The sequence below is a fragment of the Colias philodice genome, chromosome 9, assembly GCF_061535455.1.
Source record: "Colias philodice isolate Cphi_HAF_F1 chromosome 9, ilColPhil1 Martin Lab GWU primary, whole genome shotgun sequence".
Classification (NCBI taxonomy): domain Eukaryota; kingdom Metazoa; phylum Arthropoda; class Insecta; order Lepidoptera; family Pieridae; genus Colias; species Colias philodice.
Window position 1 is genome coordinate 5,517,297 of NC_143094.1, and position 23,377 is coordinate 5,540,673.

General features: G+C 33.0%; 1 protein-coding gene across 2 annotated transcripts in view; it reads right to left on the minus strand.

The window, feature by feature from the left end:
- Nucleotides 1–20,944, minus strand: part of Sp1 (transcription factor Sp8) — a 38,463-nt gene extending 17,519 nt beyond the window's left edge. Inside the window, exon 1 of one of the 2 annotated variants that reach the window (XM_089699096.1) lies at nt 20,762–20,944. In XM_089699096.1, the coding sequence (XP_089555222.1) occupies nt 20,762–20,839 (78 nt within the window). In that variant the 5' untranslated portion in view covers nt 20,840–20,944. Of the gene's footprint in view, nt 1–3,260; nt 3,466–20,761 lie in introns of those variants that run through there. The other variant, XM_089699097.1, reaches the window with a different exon arrangement.
- Nucleotides 20,945–23,377: the final 2,433 nt, after the last annotated feature.

A 23,377-nucleotide genomic window follows, 5' to 3' on the forward strand; every position in this document is an offset into this window, starting at 1 on the left:
ATAATAGATTCGATGTGATAGTAATGTTCCTGATTGATGCTCCGATGTGGACTACGAGCTACAATTTACTGCTATGACTTGCTTACGCGTAGTGGAAAATTTATCAACTGCCTATAAGATGTGGTTTAGATAAGCATCTACATTACCATACTTTCAACACTTATCGTCATTAGACAAAGTACCGTTGCTTTATTGTAATTTTCATACATAAAGTAATGAATTAAGGCATTTAATTACATTACTATCTTGCTTTTATTGAAATCACTTTTTGTTAGTTCCCACACTGTATATTTTGCAGTAAATAAATCGCTAACTTTTTCTTGTTTTTGTCTAATTCTAATTAGGTATAAACACCTATATCTATAATATATCTATTATAATATTCATTGTTTAAAAAATAATTATAACATAGGTAGGTAATTCTTTTACCTATTGGAATAACTTTTTTGTATGTTCCCACAATGTAGGTTGTGTGTGTGTGTGTGTACACTGTACCTACAGTAGGTATATTTGCTTTTATAACAATTAAAACGCTAACTTTTTCTTGTTTAGGTCTAACCTTTTTGTTTAAAAAATAATTATAACTTAGTTAGGTAGGATAGTTACCTAGAAGGTAGCTATTCTAAATAGGCATAAGGAACATAAAATTATGTACCTAAGCTTGCACAAAAGCTTCACTCTCATAAATGCTGAATTGATAGCATCATTCTAAAATTAATTCATTGTTCAATGAGAGAATTAGATAATATTGTGTCGATATATAATAGAATTATTTCAATCGATACGATACGAACAATGCTGTATTGTTCTCACCGCTTTGATGTGATTGAGAGGCGATATATCAAAATCAATTTTACAATTTGTTTGCGATGACAAATATTTTGGAGTTGTGCTAAGCAATTGTTTATTCAAGCCGAATGGGGTCCTATATACAATGGGTCTTTGTCACATCTACGATGTCAATAACGTTAAAGGACATAACCTAGCAAAATGTTTAAGGTCAGGTGGGGTAAGAGGAACATATTTCATTTTCAGTAAAATATTTTGACTGCTAGGAACAACATTTATAGCTTTTTAAGATGTTTGAAACACACAGAACTTACCTTTATGTATTAGCTTCCCGTAGGCTAAATGTCATTACTCTAATAACAGTTCTTACGAAGATATTGACATTAATGTCAAGATTGAGTAATCGTTCCTCTTCCCCCTTACAAGGGGTAAGAGGGACAGTCATTGTATTTCCTAAGATTGGAGTTTGAATTAAAATATTCGTTGCTAAATGTTCGTTAATTTGTAGATAGAATGTCTTTGGTCAATATTAGATCTTAATGTCGATGAAATAAGGTATAATTTGGAATAAAAAACAAGAATACATCAATTCGGGGTAAGAGGGACATACAGGTTCGATCAGGGGTGGCAAACTAAAAAGAAGTCGACTAGTTATAATTCTATTTTTATTTAATCATACATAGTAATGGTAAACAGTCTGTCCCTAACTAGTTTTCCTAGTTAGTTACTCTTTAAAAATAACAATGGTACTATGTGATGAGATCAATATTGCGAATCAGTATTTTAATTCATCTATTAAGAACCTTCTCCTTTTTAAGAAGTCAGTTAAAAATATAAATGATCTTCTTGATCCAAAAGAAATTCTTTGGAATTTCTGGAATTTTGAGACAGGCGAACTTAGCGAAACTTGGCGAATAGTGGTGCTTGCATCACTGTGTTCCGGTTTGGTGGTGAGATGAGGCCCTGAAGTAATTACTGGCACAGGACTCAGGAGGCATAATCCTTTAGGCCGGCAACGCACTTGTGACTCCTCTGGAGTTGCGAATGTCCATGGGCGGCGGAAATCGCTTAACATCAGGTGATCCGTATGCTCGTTTGCCCGCCTATTAAATAAAAAAAAATATAAAAAAAATGTTGTGTGGTTTTATGAAACCACGGTAAAAGTGAAACTGTTCGAACGGTTCCGAACACTGCTTTGTGTAGCGCATGTCGCGTGTCGGTCGGCTGCCGAGTAGGTATACCTACTCGGCAGCCGCGATACACGCGACATGCGCTACACAGACCAAAAAGTTTGAGACGATGTAATAAAAGTTTCACTTTAAAAAACACTTGAGCGAGAAATTTTTAGTTATACATAATTTAAAATTGTAATAGGTACAGAACAGTCAGTCACTTCTTTTCATTTTATCCACATATAATTATAAATTAATCAAAATGTTGGTCACCCCTCACACGGGGGAAGAGAAACATATGTTCCTCTTTCACCGTCAATAGTGAGCCTCTTACCCCAGCTATTGTTTTTGAAGTCTAGGATTTTCAAGCGAAAGAAACTCACAATATTTAGTTGTTTCTTAACTAAAATGATTAATAAAAGAAATACTTACAGTTTTCTCCGTGTATCAGTATATTTAAAATATTTCTAGCACACTTTTATCACTAAAATATGGGTTCGCAAAAAAACGAGCCGACTTGGTGTTAGCCCAATTCGCAACTGTCAAATTTGTTTACATTTTTTGTGATGTCTTTGCTACGTAGCGACATCTACTCAAAACCGCTCAAACTAATTCGCCTTCACTTTTTTATCGACGGAAAGTACATAGTCATAAACGCTTCGGTTTACTAGTTATGGTCTCTAGGCCCTCTTCCCCCAGTGACCCTCTTACCCCACCTGACCTTATTTCTATTTCACAAAATTATTTTGAAACTAATGAACGAGGACTAATAAATTAGATTTTTTGTAGATTTTGAATGACTCTACATTTTTTGCTTTCGGTCGGTACCTACCTAGAAAGAAGAAAATGATAACAATTTTTACATTAGAATGTTGAAAATACTCTATTGATATTAAATAACTAAGTTATTGATACATAACTACAGCTTTTATAATATAATTAGATATTTTTCTGCTTCACTATGTCATCGGAATTGTGAACTCTATCATTCATAGCATGGGACTGTTTTTATTCAATATTGTCCAATTTTGAATTAACCCTCATGGAAAAAGTAAAATACATATTGCATATTATGTAATATCAAAATAAAAAAGTGGGTGGGTAGGTAAATAAACTTTTGAGATACCTAGTCTAAGTTTTTTTAAAGTGTAATAATCTGTAAACAGGGTTAAAATATGATTTAATAATTATCTACTCCTACACGTTTATTTTAGAATTTATACAAACAAAAATATTCAGTTTAAAAATCCCATATGTGACTCTAATCTGATAAGACAATAAAAATAAAAACAAACTTACAATAGTCTTATTCGGCGGCGCCGGCAGCGGCGCGTACATGTCAGTAATCATCGTATTGTCCACAGATAAGCACTAACACATCGCAATTTGTAACTGGCAATAAAGGCGCGAAGTTATAAAATAAATTCAAATTTGGAACGACAGCTTGACAGCTGATGGTTGCACGGTTTGAGGGACGCGGAGCGCTCGACGCGACGTTCGCATGACGTCGGTGTAGGCGCGCATTGGCCCGCATGCGGGTGCGCTTGCAAGTAGTGGGCGGGTCAGCCGGCCGGCCTCTCGCTGGCCCCGCCCACGCGAAGCCCCGCCCCCAAGGTCGTATATCGATCGCGCTCGCTAGACTCCATTTTATTTCGACTTTTGATTTGCATAAACTTTTCTTTGGCTTTGTTTCTAAGTATTTGGTGTGGATTTTTTTTTCGTTTGTTTTAATTAAATATGGTATTATTTTAAGTAATTATGGAAGTTAGTAATTGTTCCTCACTATTTAAAGTTTAAACGCTCGATATAGGTACCTAGGTATATTAGACGATATGATATGACTGAGTAGCTACATACTTAAGTAGGTGCCTACTATTACCTACTGCTTAGATGGATATCTATAACAATGATTATAATTTCCACTATCGTCAATTAAATGATAATAAATTATTATGTACAAAAAAAATAAACAATAGGTAGAGTTTCATTGACTAGGGAAGATACCTATAGTGTTATCTAAAGAGTAGATAGGTAGGTACCAATTCAATTTGCTACATGGTGTGATTTATAATTTTAGTTTTAAAAATTCTCTAGGTCACTGCATCGGTGGTTCATGATTTTGGAATAAAACGAACCTATTTTGGACTTTGTTGTCTACCTAATTTCGGAGTAATTTCATAAAACATCTGTTGTCAGTCGCTAATCTATATCCAACGTACCAACAAGGTGTTAAAGATAATGAAATATAATGCTCACCACACGGACCCTTATAAACACGGCCAAATAATTCTTAATGGCACATAAAAACACCGGGGAAGTAAAAAAATAATGGCGCCTTGCCCCATGCGTACGACCGCTAAATTCTTAGACATCGCTTTAAGAACAGCTTAAGCGTCTAATAGTTTTATGACACGCATAATACGAAAATATCATCACTTAGTTGTTACATTTGAATGTCTACTCTACATCTATGAGGGTAAAGGTTAAATTTGCTAAAAAGTGAATCGGAAATGACAATCGCTGAGCATTAGGGGTGCAATCATATTCGGTCGCTCGCTAGGCACAAGGAGGGAGATATAGGCGTGTTCGGGATAACGAAATAAAACGCTCAGAGCCCATCGACCGTGCGAAAATGTAATAAACATTTTAATTTGAACGCGAAACTCACGCTGAGATGCAAAATTACGGTGGGTGTGAGGATGGAATCAAATTATAGACGTATATCATAAGAGGCGGAATCGGAGGAAATTTGGCTACAGATGGTTCATGCTTCATAGTTACATTGTAACGTTTAAATTGTAGAAATTGCGTAGTGAAGTTTGTTTCAGCGTAGGTAGAGCCATAAACGGTGGGTAGGTATGTAAATAATTTCAAAACTCATTTTCTCTCAGTCGATTATTTTATAAGTTGGATAACACAGTAAACAGTTAAAAAGACATACTTACCTCATTATATATTAAATAATATAATTATATATTAGATGTAGAGCTCTATCAAAACACTAAAAAATACTTTAGGTACAGCTATACCTAAGTAAATTGAATATTACCTATGTTTTGAGGACAATGATTTAAATTATTTTACATTCGTTATCAGAATCTTAATTTTTTTTACCTGTGTGTAAAAAAAGCATTTTTCTAAGATATAAAATAGATAATAAATATGTTCGTTGTTTGGCTCTTTTTATATAACAGTATTTTTTTAGAAACATTTTAACAGTTGTTTAGCTACCATAGGTAAGGTATAATCAAACAAGGAAATCTTCAAAGTAAACACATAAACACATCTTTTTCATACATCTAACAACCCGCAAAAACTTACAAAGCTTGCAAAGCTTCAATCAATGTAGTTGGCAAGTTGGCTTGAAGTTTATTGACACCATATTCGGCATTTATTTTCACTTATTTCATCTGATAAATATTTTTAACAGTTGTTTAGTTGCCATAGGTAAGGTATAATCAAACTATAAAATTTTCAAACTACTTATTACACACATAAACACATCTTTATCATACATCTAACAGAAAGCATAAACTTACACACGTTTTGCAAAGCTTCAATCAACGTAGTCGGCACATTGACAAGTTGGCAAGAGTATTGACAGTGTCGAATGACCGGCGGATATTAACCTAACTGGCGGAAACTGCTGACGCCGGTAAAACCGGGAATCTGCTTACACGACTTATAGAGAAACATAGATATTATATATTAGTGAGATAGGAGAAGATTGCAAAAGTAACAGACGTAGTTTTAATTGCTTTAAGATTATTTACATAAAACAACTTCCAGTCGGATCACTTACGAAAAGTTACAGTCATAAATTATGTGCTTGCATGTTCAACTGAACTTTTTTGTATAAACATATTACTTAATTATAAACTCAATGCCATTAATAGATATAATTAAAATCACTTAGGTAACTCTAGGAACTCTAAGAACAATTTCAAACCAAAAACTTCTGACAAAGTTGTATAAAAATTAGTAACTACACTATAGACACTTTTTTAAAAGCCTTTGTTTAATAAATAGAGTTTATGAAATATAGAGTCAAAGTAGAGATCTAAAAGCCACTATATTTATTCAATGAAAACAAAGTTCTCAACAAAACTTTGTGTTCCAACAGTAAAATAAAATCAGCTAGAGAAAGTTATTAAATAAATAATTAAGAAAATAATAGGCTTCCGTCGCCCGCAAATTGTAAACAAAGTTTTTGATTGGCACCAACAATACAAGAACACTATCATTTATAATTTCAACACTTATCTTCACACGTGTTGAACGACAAATTCATGTAAAATAATTAATGAACTTTTAAATTTCCATACGTAGCCCATTAATAATTATATATAAACAGCTTTACATTTAAACATTATAATAAAATAATACCGTCGATATAGTAATTTTATTGTCATACCTGTAAAAGGTATATAGACAATAGACAATAGACAAACATTTATTCACAAAAATAACACATTATGTATGTATATGACAAAACAATTTAATCCTTCTTTATAGAGATATCGTACGAAAATATAATACAATGATTTGATTTTATTTAAATTGTCACTGATATTTTCGTGTCCGTCTTTAATAATATGGTGTAATTGTAAAAGGAAGACACAGGCTCCTGAAAAATAGACAGCCTGGGGTCACTTTAATTTGTTACGTGATTTTGTGCAAATACATGATTTATTTATTTATATATAATGATTAATTTTGGTACAAATTCAACCAAAACAAAACTATCAAGAGACAATCTCTAATTGCTCTTAATCCAGCGACACTTTCTCATACTTAAAACCATAATACCAACATGCAAGTAATCACAGTTATCCCCTCTTCAGGAGGTCGCCCCTCAATAGTTATTCGTATACATATAAGGGAGCTGGAGAGGTTTTAACGGCCACTCCACGTATTCGCAATGAATTCCAGCCAAACTCACCTATCCTGAACATTTATCACTGTACAATAGGGAACTGAAACGCTTATTCATTATGTTTTTGGAAGTATACCTTAGTTACGTATTAAATAGTTTATGTTATCATCAAGGTTTACTTATTAGTTGCCAGATATTTAGTAAAGTCAAAGACTAAACCTACGCGAAAAAAAAATGTATCTATTTGAGAAGGCATTTAATGCCTTCTCAAATAAGAATTAATGCCTATATGGCATTACCTAGATTAGTACAATCAATTAATATTTTTAATGAACCTATATGTATCTAAGTTATGCCTAATACATAATTAAGCATAGGTACTACATACTAGTTATAAATACGTGAGAAAGAATATTCTAATTGCGAACTCTATTTTTCTCATAATTACTAATATATAAAAATGAATCGCAAAATGTGTTGGTAAGCGCATAACTCGAGAACGGCTGAACCGATTTCGATAATTCTTTTTTTAATGTATTCCTTGAAGTACGAGGATGGTTTTTATGTAGAGCAAGCGTAATCTTATATATAAAAATGAATCGCAAAATGTGTTGGTAAGCGCATAACTCGAGAACGGCTGAACCGATTTCGATAATTCTTTTTTTAATGTATTCCTTGAAGTACGAGGATGGTTTTTATGTAGAGCAAACGTAAATATGTACCACGGGCGAAGCCGGGGCGGACCGCTAGTTACTAATAATAAAAAACTTATTCCTACCTTAACAAACAACTTAGAAATATAATATCGATTATCGACTTTAATTTGTGTTCATGATTATATTTTTACTTTACGTATTTTAAAAAGAGCATGCCATCTTTTATCTCTATCAATTTAGTCTCAAAACCTCGTCCTACAATTACCTACTCATGATTAATATTGAGAAACAGTTAAAAATCTAAACTTGCGATTCATGTTGAGCAAGTTTGTATAAGTATGTATTTGTATATTAATAGAGCACGATTAGGCCACACAGCTTTGCCGCTAGAAAACGCCCGCGGGGCCAAAGCATTCTACCTCAATGAGCATTGTATGTAAAACCTTTATTTGATAGCCTTTTCAATTGCGCATTATTGTTTTGTAAAGTCAATAACGCTGTATAGTTGGAACTTTTATTCACTATATAATAATATTAATATTGTAATACTGGCTTTATGAAACCTAGTATAGGTACTAAGAATTCGGCCTGATCAACATGAATTGAATAGAATGGTTATTTTTTTCAGTTTAGTTATGAATGAATTGTGAAATAAGAATACCTAATTTGTTCTACGTTGTATATCTGTAACATAGAAAATAAAACTTCATGTTATAGGTACCGTAAAATGGTAAACGGCCTTCAATTCGGTTAATAAGGTTTTTGAACCGTAATATTCTGCGTATTTCACCTGAGGCAAATCCCATTTTGCATGGTAATGATTCTGACGTATTGCCACAAATATGTGAGACGAATTAACTTGGTGTTTGTATAATAAACTAGCGGTCCGCCCCGGCTTCGCCCGTGGTACATATTTACGTTTTCTCTACATAAAAACCATCCTCGTACTTCAAAGAATATAATAAAAAAAGAATTATTGAAATCGGTTCAGCCGTTCTCGAGTTATGCGCTTACCAACACATTTTGCGATTCATTTTTATATATAAGACTAGCGGTCCGCCCCGGCTTCGCCCGTGGTACATATTTACGTTTTCTCTACATAAAAACCATCCTCGTACTTCAAGGAATATAATAAAAAAAGAATTATCGAAATCGGTTCAGCCGTTCTCGAGTTATGCGCTTACCAACACATTTTGCGATTCATTTTTATATATAAGATTATAACATCACATTTAGAACGTCAACAAGCATTTAAACGAAGGTTGTTTATGTGTTGAAATTTTTTGATCATAGATGACTGCACAGACATGGTATAAATCAAGTACCTATAAATACAAATTTAATAATATCACACAAAAATAGGCCATATTTTAGGTATATAAATAGGTAATTATACTCGACAGCAAATTTATATACTCAACAATATATTTAAATCCGAGATTAATTTTGTGCTTGTATCTTTAGTTATTGAGGATGATTCTAAATTAGCTTAACCATCTTGTGTAAGTTTCTAACTTAGATCAAGACAGTTTACATTTGCGTAGTCTTCCTACGCATTTGTTGCATTGAACGCAATGAATAACACCTATTCCTTATGAAGTTACAACTTATTAGGTAATCACTGTTATACTCACCAATAATATCAACGAAGCAAGATAGTTGCGTAATAATATGATTTACAATAGGTAAGTCTAGGTGGTTTAGGACAACTTTAAATATAGGCTGTCAGATAATGTCTACTTCGGATTACTACTCTCTACTCTACATTATCTTTACAATAAGCAAAATCATTACTATGTAGCAAATTACAATCTAGGAATTAATATATATACCAAGTTTAATAGTTGCATGTAATATGGTTTATAGCATTGACTCTACCATAGACTCATGTGGGTACTGTAAGTGTTCTCAAATTACCAGCAATACCGCATTCAATAGCATACATATTGGTATGAGATGCACAACTTCATTCTAGCTATAAAAACCGCTATACATTTAATACCGCGAAGTTAGAAGAGCAGTTACGAAAGACACCCAAAGCGCCAACTCACGTGGCGTCGCGCACGCTCGCCCGTGACGAATCAATCGCCGCGCCTCTCATCACTCACAATGCCCATTTCACAGCATCAATATCAAACGACAAATCATAATAAATTATTGATTTCGCCATTTATTATTCGTTCCGACATAATTTCCTGCGTTCGTGTCGGAATATCGCGACATTGTTGGCTGGTGCCTGTATCTTTGTCAATTACGTTGATGTTATGAAATTGTTATGATTAGAGGATGTAACGATTACTTTGGTTAAATTTTAACTTATAAATTGAGTTATCCAATAAAATCAATCAATGAAAAACAGCATTGCTTGATGCGTTTACTATTTTCTTTTCTTTGAGTAGTTTTAAAACAACTTTTAAAAGATAAATCATTATAGCCTGCAGCATTGATTCCGTAAGGATCAGGGATGTTAGCGAGTACTAAAGTTGAAATGAATAAATTTAGTACTTACTAAGATCTTCATATCCTTGTGTTCCGCGGATACAGGGTCGATACTAACCTGCAGGAAACAAAAAAACAATCATTAAAACACAAATAAGACTTCTATTGACCATATACAAAGTACCTACAAACACGAATCTAGAAATTGAAAAACCTTTACGGAGTATTTTTTACACCCACACTAAAAATAATGATCTATACGCGAGTTTCCTATTATCCGTGTAATGGACAAAAACGAAAACTAATTAGAAAGTCCCTAAAAAGTTATATCATAAGTCGGTGCGTATACAAGCGAATTTAATTCGGAGCGTTTTTAATTATGGCAGGAGATTCGGAGTCGGCCGGTTTGGGCGCCGAGCGGCCGCCAGCCCTGTAATTATGGGCCCCGTAATTGCAAGACCTCTGCCCCCCCGTCCCCGCACCCCGCACCCCGCAACCCGCCGCTCTAGTCCCTACTCCGATGCCACTGAAATTAGGATGAGCTTAAGTACTGCGACATGGCTTATTAAAACAAGACGCGTTTGTCGCTTTTGTTGGAGCTGAGATAAGCGGTTTTGACTGGACGTTGGACCATATACGAATAAAGTTCTGTTGAGACTACAGATAACAATTGAAGATATCTTTAATTATAAACAAATATAAACAATTCATATAAAATAGGGGAAGATAGTTACGCATCCACCCCAACCCTCGGTATTAGGTTGAGCAATAGCCTTCCGCTGGCCTCAGCAAGACCACCGGAGAGTTCTTGCAATTTAGCATAAGCATAGCAGTTATTGAAAAACATTTGTTTCGTAATAAGGTATCGATTGTATCATTGCATGTAATTCTGGCATTAACATTTGTGACTCCAAATCGTCCACTTGTTATAGTTAATAATTAAATAAGTTTAATTTTAATTTTATTTTATTTTTTTAAAAAAGTCAAATCGCTCCCGCAAAGTTTAACTGGCGCAGCCGGTAGGATAGCCATATAAGGTCTGCATGTCTAGAGGTCTTCAAAATTAGCCCTAGAACATTGCTATAAAGGCCGTGCTATCCTAAAAGAACCGAATAATAAATTTGTTAAACGACCACGACGAGGAATAATGGGATCGACGATCGGTTGGTGAGTAAAACTTTTTGCCATCCTTTCTGATATATTCCCATATCCTTTTCACGAGAGTGTAATTTTGACTTTTAACTATTTTTAACTGTTATTTTGGGATTGAACGTCTCGCATTATAACGGATCTGGTTTTAATATGAAATTCTATTAAATCAGTAATTAGTTATAACTTATACATAAGAAATATCGTATTAAATTCTAAGAATTGTCTTGCATAAAACTCTGCACAGACTAATTAACTATAGAGTGTAACTTAATTCAAAGTTTTAAATTAGAAAATTAAATGATTTTTGCATAAAGAAATATTAATATTAATTGATTTAATTGATCTCAAAATCGATCGTAATTCAATTAATAATTTTTATATTTTATATGTGATTTTATACCTTATTTCAAGTTTTAATTTTTATAGTAATTGATAAAATATTATTTTTTTATTGTGCTATATTTTAAGAATTTTTATTATATCGTGTTTTTAATTGATTTCTGTGTGTGTGATTTTATAATTCGAAATTATTGTAATTGGTTGAAGACTTCAGAACTTTAATTACTCTGTACTTATTTAACATGGAAAGCGTAAACGTAATAACAATTCCGAGTGATATGTTAAAGCTTATTCCTCTTTTTGGTGGAGACAAAAGAATTTTGAATCTATTCTTTCGAAAATGTGAATATATAATTAATAAATTTAGAGGGCATGAAGAGCAGAATATTTACGTTTTACATGCTATAACTAGTAGATTAATAGGCGATGCCGCCGCGTTATTATCCGAGCGCGAAGATATTAATACTTGGCCCGCGCTAAAAGAATTGCTGGAACAACATTTTGGTGATCCTCGTAGTGAGGATTGCATAAAAATCTCTCTCGAGTCCTGTAAAATAAAATCCGGGGAAAGTTATCTTGAATTTTGTAATAGGATACAGAATATTAGATCGTTACTAATATCGAAGGTTAATTTATCGGTAGATACGGAAATTAAACGCGCGAAAATTGCGATTTATAATCATACAGCCCTGAACGTTTTCTTGTATAATTTGCCCGAAAATATGGTGCGAATTGTTAGACTAAAATCGCCTAATACATTAGAACAGGCTCTAGAAATTGTGTTAGAAGAAGTTAATTTTCACGAACAATATCAGTCGCGCAATCGTACCCATAATAATACAACGGTGCCCCAATTTTTACAAAATCCTCAACAAAGATTTAATTTTGGGACACCAAATGTACCTCAAAAATTTGGTTTTAAATTCACACCCCAACAACCGTTTAATAAAAATCAACAATTTGGTTATAAGCCACCGTTTAATAAAAACCCACAGTTCGGGTATAGGCCTTCATTCAATCAAAATCCACAATTTGGTTATAGACCAACATTAAATCAAAATCCACAATTTGGTTATAGGCCAACATTTAATCAAAACCCACAATTTGGTTATAGGCCTCCTGAAACTTTTGATATGACGCCACAGAATTTCGGTCAAAGACCTCCTCAAAATAACCGCTTTGAGTCTACTGACGTTTCCATGAGGACGGCACCCCCTCGACCACAAAATATAACTCAGCCAGGTTTTAGAGTGAATGAAACCGACTTACATAACGACAATTCACTATATGACAATTATTACTATGACTATAATCCTTACGACTATACGAATTACTATGGCTGTAATCCTTACGACTATACGAATTACGAATACGATGAGAATAAGATTTATACACCCACTGACGATACTCAGGACATTAATGTGCTTCCGTCTGATGAAGAAAATTTTCAAACGAAAGCCTCTATAAAGAAAAAATCATAGAATTAAATTGCGATCCAAATCTGAAATTACCACACATTTATATTCCTGAAACTAATTCCAAATTTATTGAAACTGGGAAGCAAAATTTTAACACGGACGCTTCATCTAGAATTAGAGTTAACGCTACGCATTCCGATAATGAAAACGAATCTATGGTTGTTAATATAGGCGATAAAGACAATAGGCCAAGAGCGCGTAACGACTCTAGTACAATTACTATATCAGAACGCGATTCTAGTGAAACGATATCTATTCCCGACTCTGAAACTTTATCGGCGCTAAGTTCTCCTAGAACATGTGACTACCCAGTCAGGTCACCATCTGTAACGTCAAAATCGGATACAGTTCATTCAGCTAATATAGTAGAATCGTCCGGTATACCTATATTACATGAAGCAATAGATACGAAACCAAATCAAATTTTAGTATATACGTGGTTTAAGAACGAAATGCAAGTTCACGACCTTTCACGTGAAAAGCAAAAGGTTTTAGAAGTATTCTTGCCTACTAATAACCCAGATCTAGTAAAACAATTTTTAAAAGAGTATATTAAACCGAAAGTTAAGTATTTCATTTATTTCGAAGATGATGAACATCGCAAACAGTTCACTAGCATTGTCATAGAATTATTTAGAAAGGATATAGTATTGTTATTTGAATGTACGGAGCGTGTAGTTTTTATAGAAGATGAGAAGGAACAAAAGGCCATTATAATAAAACACCATCAAGGCAAAACGTGTCACCGCGGTATTAAAGAGACTCTAGCAAGTATACGTAGAAATTATTTTTGGCACAATATGCAGGAAACTATTTCAGCCCTTATTAATGCTTGTGAAACGTGTTCTAAAATGAAGTATGATCGTAATCCCTTTAAACCCATTTTACAGTTAACTCAAACACAAGACGCGCCTTTCCAAGAAATATTTATTGATATTTTTCAGATAGAAGGAAATTATTACTTAACAATTATCGACGCATTTAGTAAGTTAGGTCAAGCCATTCCAATAGATAACAGATCAACGGCAGAGGTAGTGCGTGCACTCATGAAGTATTTTTCGTTTTACGGCACTCCTAGAAAGATTAGTTCAGATCCCGGTAGTGAATTTAACAACGAGCTAATGAAAGAATTTTTGAATTTACATAAAATTGAGCTTCATATCGGTTCACCTAATAATCCAAATTCAATGGGATTAATTGAGCGTTTACATTCGACCATTAGCGAAATTTATAGATGTGCGAAATATGAAGAGAAATGTACGGATGCAGCATCAGTAATGATGTATTCAATTATTGCCTATAATAGTTCAATTCATTCAGTTACGGGCTTAACCCCTTTTGAAGTAGTATTTGGTCACACGGATTCAGGTAGCTTATTTAACACAGATTTCGAGAAGCATTATGTACAGCAATTGGTTAAGGACCATGCAAAACGTTTAAAGGTTCTATATAAACATTTAGCAGAGAAAATGATCGAAACTAAGCAAAAGGTAAAGGATAGGAGAGGTGGTGAAGATCAAATCAGTCTCCCTTCAGGAAAAATTATATTTGCGAAAGACGTTAATAAGCGAAAAAGCAAGGATAAGCCGCGATTCCATAAAGCTAAGGTTATAGGACAAGGTTCAAGGAACGTTATACCGATAGAGATTGGTAAAAGGAAGACTAAGGTCCCTATTATAAATGTAAAACGCCCTCCGCAGGTGGTGTTGGCTGATAGTGATGAGGTCCGCGCTGGCCCTTCAACTACAACCTCTTCAACATAACCCGGGAATTTATCCTGTGAAAGAAGGGCAAGCATATCTCCAAACAGACTATTGGACTATAATTAAGGTTTTAAATTTAGATAAGATAAATGATGACTTAAATTTTATTATAAGCAAATACAGTGAATTCGATAGTTTAATTAATAAGAATATTTCATACTTACACGATTTTCAAGTGGCAAAATATCACGCTGAATATATTCGTGACATAACGGTTCAGAAATACGAACAGTTAGTTCCACACAAACGCGTCAAGAGAGGTATCCTCAACCCTCTGGGTTCCTTAATTAAAATTATAACGGGGAATTTAGACTATAGTGACGCAATTAGATACGATAAACTTACAGCTAAACTTGAAAACGATCAGACTATCATTAGAAATAAAATTACCTTAATATCTAAAATGCTCGATAGTTTTATCAATTCTACTGAAGTCTTAAATCAAAATTCTAATATATTAGATAAGCGTTTAAAAATTGTAGAATCTATGATTAAGGAATTAGCATCTAAGGATAATCATTGGGTTTATACTACTTATGTTGTAAGCCTTTTAAATTTATTTGTTAGTAATTTTCGTTCTATTTTTATAAAATTAGGAGAAATAGAGACTGCTCTAGCATTTAGTAAAGTATCCATATTACATCAAAGTATTATTAATTCTACTGAGCTGTTGCAACATTTAATTCTTATATCTCAAACTGAAAATTTAGTGTTTAAAGCGAGTGAGGCAAATTTAGTAAAACTAGAAGAAACTATTAATGTTAAATCGTATATTAAACAAAACCAGATTACGTTCATAATGGAGGTTCCAATTACAGATAATTATACTTATAACTATTACAAATTATACTCTATACCTATGTACCGTGAATCCGATAGTAATACCGTTTCCATTTTTCCTAAATATCCTTACCTGTTGGCAAAGGGGATGAAATACTTACCGGTCGTAAAACCGTGCCGATCGCTCGCTGCTGGAGAACAATTTCTATGCGATGAACAAAATCAAACGCCATATCCTGAAACTACTTGCATAGAACAACTGCTTAAATTTGAAGGAAACCCAATGCACTGCGAACAACAGCTAATCAATATAGAGAATGTGAGAATTCAAAGAATCACACCTATAAGTTGGATACTTTTCTCAAAATACAGAAATACTCTGACTCAAATTTGCAATGGTGATGTCAGCAAATATCCTGTCGTGGGCACATACATAATGACCATCGACGAACCATGTAGCATCGAGATCCAGAATATAACGATTCGCCCTCACCAAGTAATCACTGAGAATGATCCTGTAGAACCAACAAAAATTATAGTTTTGCCGCAATTACCTGTGAATAGAACTCCAATATTATCCAGTACACGTGTACTCAATATGCGAGGCATCAACTTGGACGAAGTTAAATATATGTCAACGATATTAAAGCAATCAGTGTTCAGTGATAGTGAAATGGTTAACAGTGAAAGAAATTTTAGATTCAGTGCTACTTTAGGCTATACGTCTCTATTTTTAATCTTTGTACTTGTAATTCTATTTTTACTTTACTTACTTCGTTATAAGATATTAAATGTAACATGTCTGCGAAATCATCGGATAGTTATTAAAAATGAACAAACCGATAATTTCGCACTTAAGGAGGGAGGAGTTACGCATCCACCCCAACCCTCGGTATTAGGTTGAGCAATAGCCTTCCGCTGGCCTCAGCAAGACCACCGGAGAGTTCTTGCAATTTAGCATAAGCATAGCAGTTATTGAAAAACATTTGTTTCGTAATAAGGTATCGATTGTATCATTGCATGTAATTCTGGCATTAACATTTGTGACTCCAAATCGTCCACTTGTTATAGTTAATAATTAAATAAGTTTAATTTTAATTTTATTTTATTTTTTTAAAAAAGTCAAATCGCTCCCGCAAAGTTTAACTAGATTGTTATAGCATTGAACCAAACCAAAACTAAATAACGATTTCAAACAAACAAGTATTTAAGTACCTATAACGCATTTACCAATGAAAACTTTTCATTGTGCTTAAACTTATAAATATTATTATCAATAAATTTTAAAGCAATTGAAGGCATAGAGTTAGAGCCAAACAAAAACTAAACTAAACATAAAATGTAATTTCAAAACAATAATAAGAGAAAGTCAAATATTAAATACACAATATTTTTATAAATATAACATGGATAGCTTCATAATAATTATCACATACAAGATATCCGAACACATTGTTACATAACGGGCTTAAAAGGATTGTATTTAATTGTGCTGACTCGACATTTATACACCGAAAAAACATGCATTATGATAATTACGCTTTTAGATTCACTTCATCCAAAATGCCCTACTGTTTATCTTGCCGATGTTTTTTGTGAAAGTTTTTTAGAAAAAAAATGTTTTTTGTGAAAGTTTTTTAGAAAAAAATGAAATGCTAGTCTTGGAAGAAATTTTCTTTAGAATTATAATTGTTACAATCTTTTCAATCTAACTCTATCCAGTAGTGTTCAGAGATATTGTTGTAAATTTTCAGATGTATGAACTAAAAAGAGTAAGAGTATTCAGTATGAGTTAAATACTTGAGTTAAATTTACCAAAAACCTATTGCCGGTTATAAAGTTTCATACCAAATAATATATCTGGAGTCTATAATATAAAATTCGTCTAGGCCATAATCTCAATGATGTGTACCTTAGTGCATCTTAGTGCCTAAACCTTGGAATATATAATTCAAATTATGTTTATTTTCATTATAAACATTATCAAGAATCTTAATCAAATTTATGAGCAGATGTTAGAACACGATCCCACCTGACAGTGCCTTGCGATGCAATCTAGTTGTACCTACCTCCCTTTCAAGAAGTTATGGCAACGAAAAATAAATATTAAGTAAATATACATATTATAAAACATTTTTATTTCTAATATAAATTTCTAAATTTTCATGATACCTATGTTACATTCAATATGTAGATAACATTAAAATTATAAAGCGATTGCCGCCTCTACAATTTATTTTTCATTATTCTTTGACATTTTTTAAATAGGTAAAAATCATAGATTACAAAATAAAATGTAGATGGAGCATGTCAATCGTCCGTCGCCCTTGTCAAAGAAAATACGAAATCAAAAACGAATACGAACCTCCGCCAGTGCTATAGCGATTCTAGTGGCATGCAATACGTCAAAATGGGTTTGATATTTGAGTAAAAAAATGCTGTCTTGTGATATTAAAACGCTGTAAAAATTGTTCCCGAAAACAAACAAAAAGATAAAACATCGTTTTACAGGTTTTCTGTAGATTATTTGGCTTATTTTATTTTATATACAAATAATAATTTTACATATACGAAGGAATTCAAAACTTCAACGTATGCTGCCAGTATTTTGAAAATGAATTTGCCAATTTTAGGGGTAAAACGGTAAAATGGTTAAAAGATCTTCGGGGTAGTGCTGTTGGATTTTTCGATCGTGAATATGATTATTTCTATAGTGCAATAAAGGTTCAATAATAAAATAATCTAATAATGATCATTCATTATTAGATTATTTTAATAAGCATTATACATTTTTTGTTACTTTTATAAAAGCGTCATAGTCGTTTTCACTCGCGATTTAAATTCATGTGAACTCCATGATGGATATGATGAAAATAAAATGTCCCGCATTCTCGAGTAAAAACTACCGCTATTCGCATTCATGTTTTGAAAAATAAAAACCTTTTAAAGTAATTTATTTAATAAAAAAATGAATAAAATTATTCTGTCCATATATAACTTTAGTAGATAGGTGCTTTATGTAACAAAATAATTTTATAATAATAAAAAAAATGTTGTGTGGTTTTATGAAACCACGGTAAAAGTGAAACTTAGGCACAAAATTATCGTATTTGTACGATAATTATCGTACGGTTCCGAACACTGCTTTATATCTACTCGGCAGCGGACCGTCACGCGACATGCGCTACACAGACCAAAAAGTTTGAGACGATGTAATAAAAGTTTCACTTTAAAATGTCATAAACCCGAATTTATATTAAAATAAAAATTAAAACTTGACTGCTAATTTATGTAGCCTACGTCACTACCACCACTACCTTCATAATAAAAGATGATTGCAATGACACCTCACAACTCAAAATCGATCCAACAGTTTATACTGCAGGGATTGTCAAAAAAATATTATACATACATACACTCGAAAAACATAACCCTCCTTCTTCCGTAGTCGGGTAAAAATTTGGGAAATTTTTCAATATCTGGTAACATTACACGCACACAGAAGCACCGTGTTCGTACAGTGCAACGGCGAAATGACAGCACACATAGCTTTATGGAAATGACGATAAATAATTCGGTTTAGTTCGGCAACGCTCCATCTGTCTTTTATTTTGTAATCTAAGGTAAAAATCTACTTATTTTACATTATCATTATTATTATATCATTACATAAGTTTTGCTGTGCTCAAATATTTACAGATGATAAAAAGATATGTTTTATTATTTAATCCGGAATAGATAAATATTAGACTGCTTTATATTTTACCCTACCTATCTGCGATAATGCGATTAACCAAATAATATTTTTTTTTATAAATTATATTGTCTCTTTATAACTTTAGTATACCTAGACTAATTTTTAATACATTTTCAAAATGCTTAAAATCTAGACAAAAATATAATATTAGATATTATTTACAATAATGTTGTTTTTAAAAGAAAAACAAGCAGACCTATAAGTTTGTGTTATGTTTTATTAAACGTTATGTCAATTTTAATTATACTTATAGTGCAAGGATGTTAACGGTAAATATTATTTTTTTCTTAAAGTCAACATTGTTTTTGTGTTCAGAATATCTACCCCTTACAATAAAGCATTATTGTACGGGTTATTTATCTAGCAATATAAATAATATTTATAGCATGTTTTTTGTGTCCCTATACATAATATCAATTAATTATTGATTTTGCAACTTTTTTCTAATATCATAGACACTATCAATAAACCTTCTTTTCAGTAAGTAGTCACTGAAAAAAACACTGTTTAAAAATTGCTCAAACATACTTCATAACAGGATAAAGGTTCTTGTAGAACAAACAAATTGTTCACGGCTTATAAACCGGTCCCCGCTTTTATTTAATGACTGTAATATACGGGTAATTTATATAAGAAATCAATAAGATCAAATATCAAATTGAACAAGAAAACAGTCGTATCTGGGGCTGGTGCGAGTCGACGGGAGGTTTTTATACGTAATCACATTCGTAATAATGCCAATTAAATGTTTTTATTCCCATTCTTTCTTTGTCAGCGACCGAGGTGTGCTTTTGTTGGCTTATTTTTATAATTGCTATTGTATACTTAACGTGTTTTCTTTGTGAGCAAGCTAATTACTTTATTTAATTTGTGATTTGTGTTGTTCAATTTTTGATACGACCCAATGTACCTACCCAATGTACGACATTTATATGTTTGTTATTTTGTTAACTTTTCTGTCGATTCGATTGTTCGTAAAGTATCATTCTTACAAAATTAGATTTTTACCAGAGTGACTACGTCTTTATCCGAAACTTAATAAGACTTTTAAAGATAAAACAATAAAAATTTAAGATTGATTTTCGAAAATTTCTCAAACATTTATCAATAATGATGCAATTTTCTCCCGAATTGCAATATTCATTAATTCGATTTTTTCTTAAATATCTCATTATTCAACGTCGATTGCCAATTTTCGATAAGCCTCTGTCGATATTTCATCGGTGACAAGAACTGGTACAATTATGTAGAGATTATTTTCTTTACTTTTTTACACCTTAATGCCTAAGCACTCTGCTAACAGAGTACATTAATTTTAAAATATTTATTTTATTCATGAGATGGATCATGAGACAGCATTATAATATCTTCGTTAAAAATTACCCTTTATAATTTTTAACATTTTCCAATAAGAATTATTTAAAAATTATCATATAACCGAGAGCACGTAACCGAACGTACACCGCACTGAACAATTATGTAAAATCACGTCACACCTGTTCCTTAATTTATTTGCACAATTTTAATGTCGTTTATTTAAAATCAAATTGAATGAATTACCTCGTTGAAGTAATTGTTGTTGACGTTATGAGGCACGGGGTGCGGGCACCCGTGCTGCTGGTAGTACGCACAATTCATCGCAGTCACAGGTCACAGCACACGCGGGAAATTTTCATGTCAAGAAAATCCTTCAGAGAAATTATCGTAACGAATCGATGCCGCGGACGAATCTCGCCTACTAATTGTAGGGTTCGGTGGTCGAGTGAGCGCAGCGCGGGCCGCTCGAACGGATCTTGCGTCTCGCTCGCGGCGTGCGCTGTCTGCTTGTTTGTTTACTCTTTGGGCGGGTCGCGCAGGCCAACCGGCGAGGGCGGGAACGTCTATCACACGCAAAACTAATATAAACCGATAACGCACTCGTTCCTGTAATCAAAGCTCTTTGAACTAAACTAATCAATACGTTTGTCAATCATACTTAGCTTTTCAGCTTTGTACAAGCTTGATTCTGAGAATGATTGGAAGGCAAACGCAGCAGCGATTCGTTACATCGATCGCTTATAGTACTTATATTTAATTGATGATAAGGACTCTTTAATCAACCTGAGAATGGATTTCATTTACTATCGTTTTTCTATTATATATACCTATTGACATTATTTACTTACTGTTTCCTTTCCTTTTTGTAAAATATATCCTCAGAATGATAGTCTCTGTCATCAATCTCGACGTACTCATCTCTGATTAAACTATTCTTAATGATACCAGCTGCGATATAGAGTTTCACAAAAATTGCTAAGTATTTTTTCCCGCACAAAGGTAATAAATGTTTCCGGTTTGTAATAAAGTACCTACATTGGAGTTACCCTAGGTCTATTATAAAAATTGATCCATTTTTTACGTCCCCAATCTGTGCGTGGGCGGATACGTTTCATATGACAGGATGCATTTTTATTTCACTCCAGATCACGCAAAATGTTTGATACAACAGATGTTACTTTGATTTCTTTCTTGGATATGATTTAAGATAACTATCAGGTTAGGGAAAAAATGTGATGTTCTGTTTAGTGATACCTACTGAATAATTTTGGTAGTCATATACATTATAGGTATATATATGTATTTGGTAATATCTACCTACATGCCGATGGTCTTTAGTACCTTTTGTCAGAATAGGATATAGGAATAAATTATATGTTAAGAGAAAAATAATATAACAGTAACCAAAAAATGAATTCTCAGTTAAAATTCTTATAGTAGGTATATGTACATAGTTTGCACCATTTTTCTGCAAATCTATTTCAAAAAAGCGATTAATCAACATTAAACTTAGATTATAGCTGAGACGAATGTGTATATTAGGTAACATGCATTAAAAAGCACTGTTACTATAACAATAGATGTTGACGATAGGTTTGTGAGTGCAGAATATGGAATAACGTAGCAAATGATAGTTATTAGAGCTACGGGGCGACGCGTGCTTTCATAATTATTGTAATCTGCGCAGGCGCCGCTCCCGCTGGGTACGCCTTTTCTATTATTGTTCCCGATCTAGGATTTCATCTAGAGTTCATTATTAATGTGCAAGCTTTATTCCCGAGAGAATGAGAAGTGTTTATATTTTGTTGAGGAATAATGTAAAGTTTATATTTAAAATAGCTGTAGTTACGTCTGTTTACGCCCTAGGTACCGTTTCGTTTAGAAAAGTCAACGTAACTAAGTACATTGAAAAGTTTTTGTTACTTCATATATTTAAGCATGTATTAAATGCATGAGAACAGTAGATAAACATTTTTTGTCATAAGTGTGCCTTATGACGACAGTACGACAGTACGATATATGAACATTTGTTAATTACGAATACTGGAGACATTTTTCTGAAATTAAGTTATAGTTATGATTATTATAACTTCCATTTATTATGATTTACTATATACATAACAAACAATTTCCCTTTATTCACTAAACACTAAATAGTTACAATATTACAGGCGCGTGCGCATCTGGCGTCGCCGCCCTCGTCCCGCCCAGCGCTGGACTAAGGTCTTGGAATATCAAATAACGACCCCATAACAAACAGTAGCATTATTCCTTTTGTCATTATTGTGAACGTTACAAAAAGTAATTGCTAGTTACGATACAATCACCCGTTTTGCAATTTTCCATTCACAAAGGAAGGAGTTTTTGGCTGTGTTTTGTTAAAATTGAGTTAAGGTCCTGGGATTCATAGAATTAAAGAAAAAAGATGTATTGTCTATTAGTCGTAAAAGTAATTATCTTTATTGAGCTTCGTTTCGAAATTGAACTTTCAATTAGGATTATATTTAAACTACATATTATGGAAAGAGAGTAGGTATCTATTATACATTTTCACATCTATACTAAAATTATAAAGCTGAAAAGTTTGTTTGTTTGTTTGTTTAAACGCGCTAATATCAGGAACTAGACGAAGACCAACAGGAGCGCAGCAATGCGGGTGAAATCGCGCGGCACAGCTAGTAGGTATTATATATAAACGCAATTGAAAGAGCTTTCGATTGTTTCGTCAAATACAGGTTAGCTTTAATATTCCTATAGGTACCGATAAAAAGCATTATCAACATCAATGTAAGACTCAGTACCAGTTTCACTAACTAAATGTTAGCCATAACTAGAAATTTAACAATAAGCACATGTCTT